Here is a 14,323-nt window from a genome sequence, read left to right as displayed (position 1 = left end):
GGGGCACCCACATTGGGTGCACCCCGTGTAGAAACCGCCCAGGGGAACATTTTGGGGATGCTCCAGGGTGTGCATGCGCCACGAGGGAAGCAGGACCCTGAGGTCAGCCTTGCAGGGATGCTGAGGAGGTGGACACCTCCTCAGAGATGGCCCCGGGAGGCAGAGGAAGGTCCCGTCCCCCAGCAGGATCCGTCCCTGTCCTCGTCCTCGGGGAGACCACGGGCTGCAGCATGGCCCGGAGGGCTGGGGGGCCCCGCTCTCCCCTCCCCACCCCTCATTCCCAGCTCATTAAGGCTCTCCCATTATTCTGACATTTGTGCGCGTCACGTACCGGGAAGAAGTAATTTACTTAGAAGAAATTAAAAGTTCATTTTAATTGAGCGCACACTGCAGTATGCAAATGCGGGGCGCATTATGTACACTGATGCAGAGACAAAGGCTGTAATCAGCTGTTAACCCTCTGCGGGCCGGCCCCACGCGATGTGGGACTCACCAGCACGGCGTCACGGACACCGAGGGACCCCACACGGACACCAGGAGACCCCACAAGGACACCAGGAGACCCCACAAGGACACCGAGGGACCCCACGCCCATGGTGAGGGCGTCCCTTGGCCTCGGTGGGGTGATCCCCACGAGTGCCTCCCCGTGCAGTGCTGCTGGAGCCAGACCCGATGCCAGTGGTGGAGGGTGTTCCCCAAATGGGATGTACTGGGAGGGCTCCGTGTGGTCAGACAGCGTGGATGGCCTGGGCAGCAGCTCTCCAGGGGTGACCAAACCCTTCTGGGGTGACCAAACCCTTTTGGAGAGCCCAGGTGGAATGGGGACACGGACCCAAGGAGCAGAGGATGGCTTGCCACACCTGGGACTATCCTCAAATCCAGCGATACCTGGATTTGAGGTTGTTTCCAGATATAGCGAGCCCACGATGCTCTTGTTGTGCGTGTTTGTTTTTTTTTTAGGCTTTTCTTCCCTGTTTTGTTTTTTTTTGCTACCTGTCAGACCTGCGATTTTTTAATGGCAGTGCAAATGGAACCGGCTCGCAGATGCGAGATGACAACCCCGCTGCAGGAGACAGACAAATTACCTCCAGCCCCGGCTCAAGACGCCCACAGACTCCGAACAAAGGCAGCCCGCGGCGGTGCGGCGAGCTGTCCGCGCTCGGCGAGGGTGCTCCCCCCGTGCCGTGGGTGCTCCACGGGTGTGCAGGCTGTGGGTGGGCATGGAGATACCCACAGGGCAGATCCACATTTTGGGGATGGCCAACAGCAGCTGTGAGCATCCAGCTCCATGCTTGGCGTGGGTGATGCTAAAAAATGAGGACAGAGCCATCCCCAGGGAGGGGACACGATGAAGGTGACAGGGTGTCCATGGCACAGACCCAGACCCGGCCACCCTCGGCAGGATGGGTGCTGCTGTTGGGCACCCCTGTGTGTGCCTGGCACCGTGCTGAGGACAGCAGGGACGGCTGTCACCTCCCTGGTGCTCCTGGGGAGGTGACAATGACGCTTTCCCCCCCAGAGCTGCACCGGGAGGAGTGCTGGGGCGCAGCTTGGAGCTCGCACCTCCGTCCCAGCCACCCCTCCAGGAGCAGCCCCAGTGCTCCCAGTTGGCTCCCAGTAGCAAGAGCAGCCAGGGTGGTCCGGGCGGCCACGGCGCCGCGGGGAGGATTTAATTAATTGCTGCTGCGTGACCTTTGCGTCCCGTCCCACGTGCCGGCCAGGCGCCCAGCTCCACAGCTCCAGATGGCACCCGGGAAAGAGTTAAGTCCGCTGTGATCAACAGCAAGAAGCAAGTGGTAAACAATTTTTCTCTCCCTCTGCTAAATTAATATGCAAATTCCCCCCCCCTATCCTCCCCCCCCCCCACTCTCTGCTCCTGCTTCGAAATTAGCGAGGTAGAATGCTCGGGCTAATTATGCATTCAAACGAGCAGGCTTCGTTAATGTGGCACTAAGAGGAGCCTGAAAATGATTGTGAGACGATGAAATTGAAATTCGAGCACGGCACTTCTAATGCATCTGGAGTCACTCTTGCGTGCCCCAGCAGATGTAACCTGGCAGTGACCGGCAGCCCCCGCGGCCGGGCACCCCGCGCCCCACCGGCCTCCACACGGCTCACGGGGTCGCAGGGCTTTCCAGCCCCGTCCTGGGATGGATGGGATCGGGATGACCCCGGTGCCGTGGAGCTGAGCACGACGAGCTCCTGGGTGAGGTGGGCATGGGGAGGCCACCCCCGAGCATCCCCGGGACATGGGGTAGGAGACTTTTGGGCTGGTCGCGCTGGGGGACGCTGCTCTCAGCCTCCACGCTCCTGTTGGCATCGTCCCCAGGACAAATCCTTGTGCCAAGACAGCCATGCGTGGTAAAGCTCCATGTGTGGTGGGTGGGTGAGCCTCTCCTTCTGTCCAGACACGCTCCTGGGGATGCTGAAACCCGATGCGCCCATGGCAGGGGAGCTCCAGTCGCTGTCATCGGGTCCCAGCGTGTTTGGTGACGGGTGGCTGCTGGCACGTCCCAGCAAGGACCAGACCAGTGGCACTTCCATCATATTCCGTGGTCCTTCGCATGGCTGGGTGCTGCTGCTGCTGCTGTTCGGGCTGGGGGACACACAGACAAGGGGACACAAGCCCCTGCCCTGGAAATGTCCCACCCCGGGGCTGCAGCGGGGCTGGTGGCACGGTGGCATCCAGGGCCAGGCTGGGGCTGCTGCATCCAGCGGGGCTCATCCACAGGAGGCGGTGACCATGGGGATCTGTGGATCAAAAAGCAGAGGAAAGGGTCAGGGTGACAAAAACAGGGCAAGAATTTATTGAGCTGCTGGGGACGAGCATCATGAGGCTGTGATGGACACAGGTGGTTTATAGGGGATGTCACCAGCTCTGGTGTCCACCTGGCCAAAGGCTCACAGCTGGACACACACAGGCTGCAGCTCAGCTCTGCAGGGGATAAACCCAGGTGGTGGTGCAGGAGAGGGGCTTGGCACAGCGGGTACATGGGGACTTTCCCCTCCCTCAGCCCGGTATCCCCATGAGACCCCCAGGAGCGTGGGCACAGCGGCTCTGGGGTGCTCCTGGCACCCAGTTCTGCAACCCCGGGCTGGCAGCCGCGGAGGGAATATCCGAAGCAAAACCCCTGCCGGGCAGCAGAGGCGGATGTGGGTGTTAAATATTCATCAGAGGCGTGGATTTTACTGGAACCGTCCATTAGGAGGTAATGCACAATTTGCAGCGTGCTCCTGGTAGCCGGGGCACACCGGGCAGACGGAAGACGGATGGCCTGGAGGAGCTGCAGCAGCTCCACGAGCCAGATGTGCTCTTAGTGATCAGTGGGGACCTACAGACCTTGGGTGCTCAGCCCCCAGGAATAAATAGAAGGAAATAGACGAGGAATAGAAGGGAACAGCTCCCCAGGAAGGAGGGGAAGGGGTGGGGGAGCAGCAGAGGTGCAGACCCTGATGTGGATGGTCCCTTGGGGAGGGTGCAATGGCTCGGTTTGGTCCAGAGGGATGCTGAGCACCCCGGGGGGATGTTGCACATCCCTTGGGATGCTGAGAGCTCCCGACAACACCTTCACAGAGGAGCTGAGGAGCTCAGAGCAAGCAGGAGCTCACTGCTGGTTCCCTGCGCCAGGCTGTCGGGTCCAGCGGTGCTGGGTGGGCTGGGGACAAGGGCAGACCGCGGGCACCGGGACCACTGGGGCTGGTTCCACTCGGTGGCACTCGCAGGGTCCAGGCTGGTGTGCAGGGGGGGGCTGTTTTCCCCCCTCTCTCTGGTAATTTTTCCCTTTGACTATGATGCATAGCGGTGCTAATTCGGCACGTTGCCATTAATTCCAGCACAGCTGCCGCTCTCTCCCTCAAGGCATTTCGCTAATACTCAGCTTCAGAGCCTCTCAGCAAATTAACATCATTTGTTCTGCAGAACATGTTTTATTTCTACACTACATGCATAGCTTATTACTCCGCGACAAACTCGGGGTGTGCGGGGAGGCAGCGCCGGCGGGCACGGCCCTCCAGAGCAAGCCCCGTGCCCGCGCCTCACCGTGCCTGTCCCCAGCTGGCACAGGGACAGCGTGGCACAGCACAGCCCCCATGGCACGGCACAGCCCCCATGGCACGGCACAGCCCCCGAGGCACCAGCTGGAGCTGCGGGGATTTTCTCCCAGCACCAGGAGGCTCTGGTGCCGTGGGTCCAGCCCAGATGGTGGCACGAGGCAGGATGGTGGCGGCGCTGGGTGCTCTCCAAGAAGGAATTCGGGGAGGGCGCAGCGGAGGAGGGCGGCGTGGCACGGCACAAGGCACGGGATGGGGGTGTTGATGAGCCCTTGGGCACCATGTGGGGAGGTTGGGGTGAATGTGTCTCTGGATGGTGTCCCCAAAAGCTGCAGGCTGCTCCTCTGGTGTGCTGGGCGCAGAGGGATGCTCCCAGCCGGGCCCTTTCCCTGCTCTGGTGATTATTCCCTGGGCGATGGGAGCCACAATGACCACGCTGCTAACGGCCCTGCCTGGGTGCCGACAGATAGGAGGGCAGACCTGCTCATCCGCGGCTGATTAACGTTTCTGGAGTTTCAGTTAATTATCTCTGGACAAGGGGAAGGAAGGGGCAGGCGTGCCAGGCTCGCTGCATGGGTGGCTGTGAGCAGGGGGGGCCCAGCACCGCGCCCCCAGTGCTGGCTGGGGCTGAGCCCCTTGGGGAGCTGGGGGCAGGCGGGTCAGGGTGTCCTGACGAGCTGCAGACCCCGCCGGTGACAATATCAGCTCTTCCCCTTTGATTAAGGTTATTTAAGCTTTTAACCCAAACATAAAACCTGATTGTTTGCATAAACACCCTGATTGGATTGTAGCGCACGGCATCGCTAATGCTGCGGGCTGGCGGGGAGCTGCAGGGGCAGACAAGGTGCTGGCTCCCCCCTTTTGCCACCATTTTGCCACTGTTTTGCCACTTTTTTTGCCACCTTTTCACCCCGGGGCACCCCCACACCCTGCCCTATGGCTGGTGACCACCACGGGGACCCGGCACCGGGGTCACCCTGGCTGGGGACACCACTGTCCCCACGGCAGAGCCTGGTGTGGATGTGCCCTCGGTGATGCCCCTCTGCAAGGTCTCAGGGGAGCAGGGGTGAAGCCCCTGTGCCAGCAGGCTCAGCCCGAGGTGGAGGAGGAAGAGGATGGAGGGGATGAAGCGAGGGGCCAGCGCCGAGCCGGGGACGTGGCAGGAGCGCTGCCTGCCCCGGGCTTCCACGGCTGGGAGCTGTTGAAGGCTTTCATGGCAAAAGGCGGCGAGGCTGCATGAATATTTCATTAGGAAAGCAATGTGGTGTGCTGCAGAGAACATCTGGCTGGAGTCCCTGGAGACCCCCGGCTTGTGCAGGAAGCAGGAACTGTGAAATATGGAGGAAAACGAGGGAGAGGGGGGCACGGGGGAGGCGTCCCGCAGCATGGGGCGTGATTCAGCCCCGTGGTGGTGGCTCGGAGCCTCATCCTGCTGTGAACAATGGCCCCATAAGGCTCGCATGGGGCATCCTCGGGGCTGGGGACCCTGAAGGAGGTTGTCCTGGTGGGGTGTGGGTGGAGGGGACAGAGCCAGGGTCCTTCGTGGGTGCAGAGCATCAGGCAGAGTCAGGGTAGAGCGAGGGGCTCAGCACCAGGAAGCATCAGTGCTGCAGCCCCCTCCCTGGCACGCAGCCCGCACCCCAAAACACGCACCCACAGCCCTGACACGTGCACCCCGTGGCCCCAAACCCAGCCTGGCCAGGGGGTGAGGGCAGTGCCCTGGCCACCGTCCCCTTTGGGCTGGGGACCTCAGCCTCATCCCCACGGCTCTGCTCTGCCAGGGCTCATAGCTCTGCTCTCCAGTTCCCTCCTGAGCCTGCTCCCAGTTTGGGAACTGGGGACAGCTCCCACAGGACAGCGGACGCGGTGCTGGGGCACGTGCTGCCCTGCTCCCAGCAGCTGGCTCCGACTCGGTGCCTCCGCGATGCCCAGAGCTTCACTGGGTGCCAGAGACCCTTCAGGCTGCGTTTCCCGGGGCCGAGGGGGTCTCACCACCCTGCTCCCCCTTCCCAAACTGCTCAGGGGAAGCCTCCTGCCTCCTGTCGTGCTCTGCTCCCGGCCAGGCAGGATCCAGCCAGCCCCGCGCGTGTCCCAGCCCTGCCGCCTCCATCCCGGCAGACAAAGCCCGACCAGACAAAGCCGCAGCCCCGGCCCCTGGGCAGCTTCCCCGCCTGCACGGCCAGGGGACGACAAATCCTACAACCATCCCCCGGCACCCGGGGCCCCTCGCCTGCCTCCGTAGGCACCGGGAGGCACACGGTGCAGGCAGCGCCACGGCACGGGCGGCGAGGCCGCGGGCAGCCCGCACGGCACCCCAGCCCCTCACGCATGCACCGAGCAGTCTTTAAAATGAAGGCAAATACCTTTTTCCTCGCCAGCTTCACCGTCCAACACCTGTCCTGCCCCGGCCACGCGGCGCCTCCGCCGTTCTGCCCGTCCTCCATGCACCGCCACCCACGCCGGGACGGGCTTCAGACCCTCCTCTCCCCTCCGGCGGGTTTCGGCCCCACGCTGCCTGCTGGCATTTTGGCAGCTTCGCCGCTCCAGCGATGGCATGTGTCCATTTTTTTTTTTTTTTTTTTTTCCTTTCCTCCTCGCTCCCTTTCACAATCCATCCCCAGCCTCTGCGCCGCTGCCTCCGGAGCCGCCTGCGGTGCCAGCTCGCAGGGAAATTGGCAGCGAGCGCGGCGCGGGGACGTTCCCGCAGCTGAGCGGAGCCCCTCTGCCATCACCCGCCCTGGCACGGGGCCGGGGCGGCGGGGGGCTGCTGCCGCTCGCCAGCCCTCCCCAGCACCGCTGCCAAAAGCCAAACGAGGGGGGGATGAAAAGGGAAAAAAAAAAAAAAGGCAAAGAAAGGATCTGGCGGCGCCGCCATCACCGGCCATGGGGGACCCGCTGGCGACCCTTCCTTTTGCCACGTCCTCGTCGCTTGGTGGAGAGTGCGGGGGCCCTGCTGCGGCCCTGCTGCCCCTCGTGGGGAGGCTGGGCCCCGTCTGTCCCCGTGTCCCCACCCGCATCCCCATCCCGTGCGGGCGAGCCCTTCCCGAGGAGCGGGAGGCGACGCCGGCAGCCCCGGCGCGGCGATGCTGCGTGGCGAGCACGGCTCCCGCAGACACACCTCTTACCCAGCATCCGCCTGCCGAGAGAGGGGGGCCCGGGAAATTGGGAAGGGGAGAGCGGAGGAGGGACTCGGCACCGAGGGGTGGGCAGTTTTGGGGTCCCCTTGGCCATGTGCCTTCCTGCATGGCCACCGCGGCCTGGTGTGATGTGGAGTCCCCACGCCGCTCCCCGGGTGGCACCGAGCCGTGCCCCAGCTGGGATGGACAGCCCGGCCCTCGGCAGGGCAGGAGATGGCATCACAACCCTCCACGCCTCTCCGCTTTTGATTTTCTTCCCTAAATTCCTACTCTTGGTGTAGTTTTGAAGAGAGATGAGGCTCAAGCGGGAGCGTGGCTTCAGCACACGAGGCCGAGGGGCGCGCTCGGGGACACCCGGGCAGGGATGGGCTGGGAGCCCAGCACCAGCACAGCTCCCTGGTTGGCTTCATGGAAAATAGCATTTATTGAGAGCCACCTTTACTGGGAGCTCCTGTATACTGGGAGCCTCGGGGGCTGGGACTGCCCCACTGCCCTCTGCTCTTGCAGATCCCCCCGGCACAGCCCTGCAGAACAGCTCCCGCGTGCCATCCCCATTGAACGGGTTCTCCCTCTAATTGGGGATGTATTTAATGAGGTGGTGAGAGCCACCGGACACAGACACAGCAGCTCTGGGATGGTGGGGCCAGGGCATCCCACAGGCAGAGCTCCAGGGGCCATCCCTGCGCCCCCCCTCCCCGTGTCCCCATCACCGGTGCCTGCCGGGCCCGGCTCCCACCCTACAGCCCGGCCACGCCACACGTGCGCCTGCCATTTCCTCAAATAAGCAGCTAATCTCCATCAATCATAATTTCGCACAATTATCATAATAGGGCCATTTTGCACTTATCCTCTCCACGTGATGCGGGGAGGCACTTACGGCTGCACTTCACGCCGAGTGGCTCCGCGTTGCTCCCGTCCCCAGGGAGCCCCGCTGGCACTCGTGGGCATCCCCCCGCGGGTTGGGGACACGGTGCCCGTGGCCGCAGGGCATCCCGGCGAGGTGGGATGTGTGTCTGCCCCCCTCCTCTCCATATTTTAGCTGGGGCAGCTCGTCTTCACCCCCAGCACCACTGCGGTGGCAGCCCCCTGTGCCCCTGTGTCCCCGTCCCCACCACAGGGCACCGGGCTGGAGCCAGCACCGCCCGCAGAGCTCCCCCCAGGCATTAACCTCCCCGTAAAATAGTGCTGTTTACACCACATTAGTAATTACGTTCCTTTTTTTTCCTTTTTTTTTTTTTTTTTTAATAAATACGGATGTTGCCACAAGTAAACTCTAATGTAATAAAAGCTTTCTGCTGGATCCATAATTAATCAGCAAGCTGCTTAATGCGATGGGGAGGATGCTCCCGCTGGCGCAGGGTGCGCGGCTCAGCCCCAGCCACCGCGGGGAGGGTGGGGAGAACCGTGGTGGCCTCGGGGCGCCTGCGTGGGGACACGGAGCTGCGTGGGGACACGGCCGGTCCCTGAAAATCCCCACACGTCCCACGGGGCACCCAGTGGGGGTGGAGGTGGGTGGACAGCGCTGAACATCGTCCCCAGGGACTTGGGGGTCCAGATGGCTGGTGGCCAGCAGGTGCCGGGGGACGGAGCGGCAGAGGGTGGTGCGGGGTGGACATCTGCTGTGCGTGTGGGCAGCTGGCTGTGTCCCCCCACCCCGGATCGGGGGTCCCTGCACAAACCAGAGGGGCAGAGGAACGTCCTGCCCTGTGCACATCCCCACGGCTGCCACAGGTCTGTCCCCGTGCTGTGCACCCTGTCCGTGCCATCGCGGGGATGTTGGGGCCAGCAGCACCCCCGTGCCATCAGAGCCCCCCCTTTGTTCCCCTGGGTCGGGGGGGTTAATCCCTGCAGCGTGCGGTGGCTGGGGACCGAGGGAAGGCAGTGACAGATGGTGAGTGCAGAAAGGAGAATGAAGGCAAGGCGGCAGGGCCGGGGTGGTGGGGAGCGGGTGCAGCTGCAGGGCGGCACGTGGGCATGGTGGCTGTGAGCCCTCCGGGGGGGGAAGGTGGCAAGGGCCCCCCAGCAGCATCTCTGCACCAGGGGGGCTGTGAGATGGGGAGATGTGCAACGGGGAGACGTGCAACACGGAGCTGTGAAATGGGAAGGGAGCTGTGCCATGGGGAGCTGTGCAACGTGGGGCCGTGCAATGGGGAGCTGTGCGATGCGGAACTGCGCACTATGGAGCCGTGCAATGGGGAAACGTGCACTGGGGAGCCGTGCAACGGGGAGCAGTGCACTGGGGAAGGTGACCTGCAATGGGGAGCGGTGCAATAGGCAGGGATTTTTCCCTCAGGAGCTGCGTGATGTGGAGCCACGCTGCGTGGGGCGAGCCATGCAGCGGGGATGGCGCCGTGCAGCGGGGTCGGGGCTATGCAGCGGGCAGGGGGCTGCATGGCGAGGAGGGAGCCGTGCAGCGGGGAAGGGGCTGTGCAAAAAGGAGTGACTGGTGTAGTGACAACTGGTGTGGTGACAACTGGTGGTGTGGTGACAACTGGTGTGGTGATGAGCCGAGCACTGGGCGCCCAGCTTCCGCTGCGGCCCCCGGGTGGAAACACACCTGGGGGTGGGCGGGGGTCGGCCCCGCTGCCCGCTACGGCCCCGTGGCGCAGGGGAAGGCCCCGGGGGGGAGCAGCAGGGCCCCCGCCGACGCCACCCCACGCCCCAGCCCCGCTCCTGCTCCCCAGCCCCGGCCCTCGCGCGGCCTGCGCAAAATGGCGCCCGCAGGCCGCGACGTCACAGCCCCGCCATGACATCACGCGCCCCGTGCTGATAACACCGGGTGATGCGGTGCTGTCAGGGCCCCGCTGTGACACCCCCCCGGGGATGTTTTGGGGTCAAATAGTCATAAAACGGGTTAGGGGGAGGAGGAAGGGGGAACGTTTGAAGTGCGGAACGAGCGGGTTGCAGCGTGGTGTTTCCGCCGGCGCCCGTTCGTTACCGGACCGCTCCCCCGGGGCGCGGGGCCGCAGCCTCCAGGTGAGGCCTCGCAGGGGCTGAGGGGGGACGGGGGGCACAGCCCAGTATGGCCCAGTACAACCCAGTACGGCCCAGTACGGCACAGCCCTGCTCTGCGGCCTGGTCGGGGCCTGCAGGCGGGGGTGCACCGGCGCCGCTCGGGAAGCGGCTGCGGGTGCAGCGTTGCCGGTGGCGGGGCGTTAATGGCACCGTGACGACCGCCCCCATCCCTGCCCGCAGCTCAGGGCTTCCCCTGGGGTGAGGCCGGGCCCTGTGCTGGTCCTGGCTGTGTGCGGTGGGATTTCGTTCCCCCCCCTTTCTGCTCTTGGAGGACTGTGGGGTAAGGTGGGGGGGTTCTCCCAGAGTGCTGGAAGAGGTCGTCATCGGGGTGCAGGAGGCCTAATGTGCTCCCCTCCTGGAGGAGATGCGTGGTTTGGGGTTTTATTCCCAGCCCTGCTGCCTCCAGAGCCTGGAGACCAGCACAGCTCCCAGCAGCAGCTGCACGGTGCCGTGAGCTCCCCACCCTGCCCTCACCCCAGAGGGATTGGGGCTGAGCCGACTTCTTTAGGGCAGCAAACGCCCGTCTGCTGTGCTACAGCCCTCCTCTGCCATCGTGGCAGGCTCCTAATTCACGTATTCACAGCCGGGGAACGTTTGTGCTGCTGATTATTGCTGAGCAGGGTGAAGGAAGCAGGCCCGGTGTGACCCTCCTCGTGCCATCCCGAGCGCCTGTCGCTGTGCACACACACGCAGTCAGCACCACTTCTGCGAAGCCCCTAAATGCCCAGGCCCGGCTGAAGGCGCTGCCGTTTATTGTTCCATTAAATCTGGACTGGCGCTGCGGTGGAACAGGGATAATGCAATTTTTGGAAGCCGCCGTTCTGAAGCAGCAGCAGCTAACACCTGCTCTGGAGCCTGGCGAGGAAAAGCCAGCGTGCCAAGTGCACTTAGCTGTGCTGGCCGGGAGCACGGCGCGGTCCTGGCACTCGGTCACTTCCCATTAGTGCCCCTCTTAAACGTCCGGGACGTGAACGTCTCGCCAGCGAGCTGGCCCTGGGCACAGCTTGGGTGGAGGTGACTCGGTTGAGGTTTCAGGCCGTGTTCTCTATTTTATATTTTAGTCTCTGCAGAGAAATGGAAAGATGTCATGCTAGCTTTGTCATGACCTTTTTGTTTTTTTCCATCCTGGTGGTACAAGTCATGAGTACACACGGTTAACACCCTCTGGGTTTAAAGCTTTTCCCCCCACGTTTCCGCAGTAAATCACAAGTTTCTTTTGCAGAAGCAGAAATTGAGGTTGATATGCAAAAGAAAATACGTGCAGAGCAGTTTCCGATGGGAGAAACGCTCTGAATGTGGATGGGAGAGTCTGCGGGTCTCACGGCTACGTCTCTGCACAAGCCAACACTTGTTGCTGTCAGCGGAGGCATCCGAGCAGCCTGAGCTCAGCAAAGCTGCGCCCAGCTCTTCCCTGAGGAGCTGCCGGCTCTCTGAATCCTTTTTGTTTCAGCTCCTCCCCATGGTGGAAAGCTGAGCTGGGAGGCTGTTCAAGTCGAGCCATTTCGCTAACAGATATTTATCAAAATTTTATGAAAATCAAGTCACGATTGGCAGCATCAAGGAAACACCACGTACTGTCACCAGGGCGTCCGTGGAAGGAGAAGCTGTCATCCTTGGCTATTTCCTCGTAGCACCTCTTGAGAGGTACTTCAGTGGTGGAGTTTAATTGTAGCCACTGGGCAAACAATGGAGCAAAACCTCTGCTCCGGCCCTGCTTTTCCCCTTCTCTGCTCCCCTGCTGGTGGTGGTGACAGTCTCTGTACGGTGAAGATGTGTTAGCTAAAATGAATTATTCTGCTTGCTCTGGGTGACCTCCAGGCCCTGTGCAGAGGGTACTCGGGATTCTTCTGAGGCAGCTCCTCAGCCCTCTGTCACTCAATAGCTTGATGCTATTGCAGACTTTTCCCCTTGAAAGGGAAGGGATGGTGAAAAGAGAGGTGAAGAGCAGGTTTCGAGCACTTCTCCCCAGTTACACCATCTCTCACGAGCAGATTGATGCCTCTGCATAAAGGCAGGACGCACAGCGCTTGTGCCAGCCCCTGATCTTCCTGTAAGGAAGGCCTCTAATAAAGATCAGCCTCTAATGGCACCGGTTCTCCCTCCAGTTCCCTTCTGGGGATTTTCCCCATTGATAAATCATGCTGAGGCTCAGAGGCCAGGCTGGGTGCCTGGGTCGAGCTCTGGCTGGAGCTGGAGCCGCGGCTGAGCTTGTCCCGATGCTCAGCCCAGCTCCGAATGCCACAAGTCCTGCACGGTGAGCAGCGCGGTGACAAACCTGCAGCTGCTGCTTGCTGGGAACACCAGCTGCGTGCCGAGGGCTCCTGCTGCCCGTGAATTTAACCTCTTGGTTGGACTGTTGGGTAAGAAAGCTCCCGAGCTGAAGCGGCGTTTGTGATGGATGAGCTGTCAGGTCGCAGGGCTTGAGCGCTCGCCTGTTCCTCGGTGTGAATCGAGGGCAGCAAGTTTCCACTTGCTAGAATTTAGGAAGTTTGGATTTTGTCTCTGGCTCTGTGCTGCTGCTCTTGAGCCGGGCATTGGTTTACTAAAACAATGAAAAGTGCAAATTGAGAGCTGATTAATCCTGTAATTTAATTTCCTTAAATGTTGGTGAAATCGAGTTAGGACGGCACCTCAAGTAGCCATTATTCAGTGTTCTGATATTACTGATTGATGAAAACTGCTTCATAATTTAAGTTAAAGTGTTTCTTGGGGATGTGGAGGCTGCGGAGGGACGGGGCTCTGCCTCCTGCTCCATCTGGGCAGGGCCAAGTACGCTGGGGATCCAGCAGAATGAAGCAGAAGCATTAATAATACAGTGGGTATTATTCAAATGAAGGCTGCCACTTTTCCTCGGTGGGGATGAACCCCTGGGTAATTGCTGCTCAGACTTATCTGTTCCTATAATTGCTTTCTGCAGGATCACTTCAAAACAAGCGCTGCTGGCAGGATGCTGGGCTCCCTGCTCTTCCCCCCGGCGAGCTGGCCCCTCCGACGCCTTGGCCATGACTTGCAGCGGTGCCGGTGGTGGCTGCGTGGGCAGAAGGGGGCTGCCTGTCCCCACCAGGGGCTGCGAACCTCACGGGCAGCCAGCAGCCGTGACACTGCCCCCGTCTTCACTAGGGCTTTGACTTTTGGTGATAAAATCGCCATCGTTGACCAACACGGTGAGCACACTTACACGGACCTCTTCCGCCAGAGCCTGCGCCTGTCACAGGAGATCTGTAGGGTCCTGGGGCGCTCCAGCAGAGACTTGGAGGAGGAGAGGATCTCGTTTCTGTGCCCCAACGATGCCTCGTACGTGGTTGCCCAGTGGGCTTCCTGGATGAGCGGAGGCATAGCCGTGCCCCTTTACAAGAAGCACCCCGTGCAGGAGCTGGAGTACGTGATCCAGGACTCGCAGAGCGCGCTCGTCATCGCAGCAGAGGAATACGTGGGGAAAATAGCCCCCAGTGCCGAGAAGCTGGGAGTCCCACTTCTGCCACTTCCTAAGGCTGGTGGCGATGGGTCTGCAGGCCACACAGCGGTGGAAGACGTGCCCTTGGCATCCTGTGCCTCCTGGAAAGACAGGGGAGCCATGATAATCTACACAAGTGGGACCACGGGAAGACCGAAAGGGGTCCTCAGCACCCATGAGAACGTGCAGGCCGTGGTGAGTGCTGCTTTCTCTCTGCAATGCTCACGTTGAGTTGCAGAGGCTTTGGCCCTCACAGGTGATTTGGGGCCGTGAGGCACAAAACACCCGAGTGCAACCTAATTTCTGCACAGGGGCTGTGTCTTCAAAGTCCTTACTGCTTTTGGTGTGAGCACACGCAGCTTGGTGCCTGAGGCTCTGACCCTCGTGCTGCAGCCAGGGGCAGGTCTCCCTCCTTTCCTGGAAAGCAGAAGGGGTGAGACCTGTTGTAGGACTGCTTTCTTTGCAATTTTCTTTTCTTCCCTGCCACTAGGAAAGTATCTTTGCCCATAATTGGGGTATAACTTAGCCCAGCCCAGCACCGTGCCGTGTGAAGTCTGTGCATTATTTAGCCATATATCCCCAAGGCAAAAAAATCCATTAGCTCTCCAAGCCAAAAGGAATTAAAAGTTTGAACGAGCCTGCTGACTGCCTCACCAGTTTGTTATCG

At 61.5% G+C, this 14,323-nt stretch overlaps 1 protein-coding gene and 1 long non-coding RNA gene across 2 annotated transcripts in view; one reads left to right on the top strand and one right to left on the bottom strand.

Moving 5' to 3' along the window:
- Positions 1 to 941: 941 nt before the first annotated feature.
- LOC140003462 (uncharacterized) lies at positions 942 to 8,201 on the bottom strand. Its single transcript, XR_011812175.1, has 2 exons — positions 6,414 to 8,201; positions 942 to 2,751 (listed from the first exon to the last, which is right to left on the bottom strand). It is a non-coding gene; the product is annotated as an uncharacterized lncRNA (long non-coding RNA).
- Positions 8,202 to 9,995: 1,794 nt separating this feature from the next.
- Positions 9,996 to 14,323, top strand: part of ACSF3 (acyl-CoA synthetase family member 3) — a 53,520-nt gene continuing 49,192 nt past the window's right edge. The window contains exons 1-2 of the mRNA XM_027466651.3: positions 9,996 to 10,163; positions 13,120 to 13,851. Of these exons, the coding sequence (XP_027322452.3) occupies positions 10,011 to 10,163; positions 13,120 to 13,851 (885 nt within the window). The 5' untranslated portion in view covers positions 9,996 to 10,010. The remainder of the gene's footprint in view (positions 10,164 to 13,119; positions 13,852 to 14,323) is intronic.

The sequence above is a fragment of the Anas platyrhynchos genome, chromosome 12, assembly GCF_047663525.1.
Source record: "Anas platyrhynchos isolate ZD024472 breed Pekin duck chromosome 12, IASCAAS_PekinDuck_T2T, whole genome shotgun sequence".
In the NCBI taxonomy this organism is placed as follows: domain Eukaryota; kingdom Metazoa; phylum Chordata; class Aves; order Anseriformes; family Anatidae; genus Anas; species Anas platyrhynchos.
Note: the sequence above shows the minus strand (reverse complement) of the source record. Positions and strands in the feature narration are given on the sequence as shown.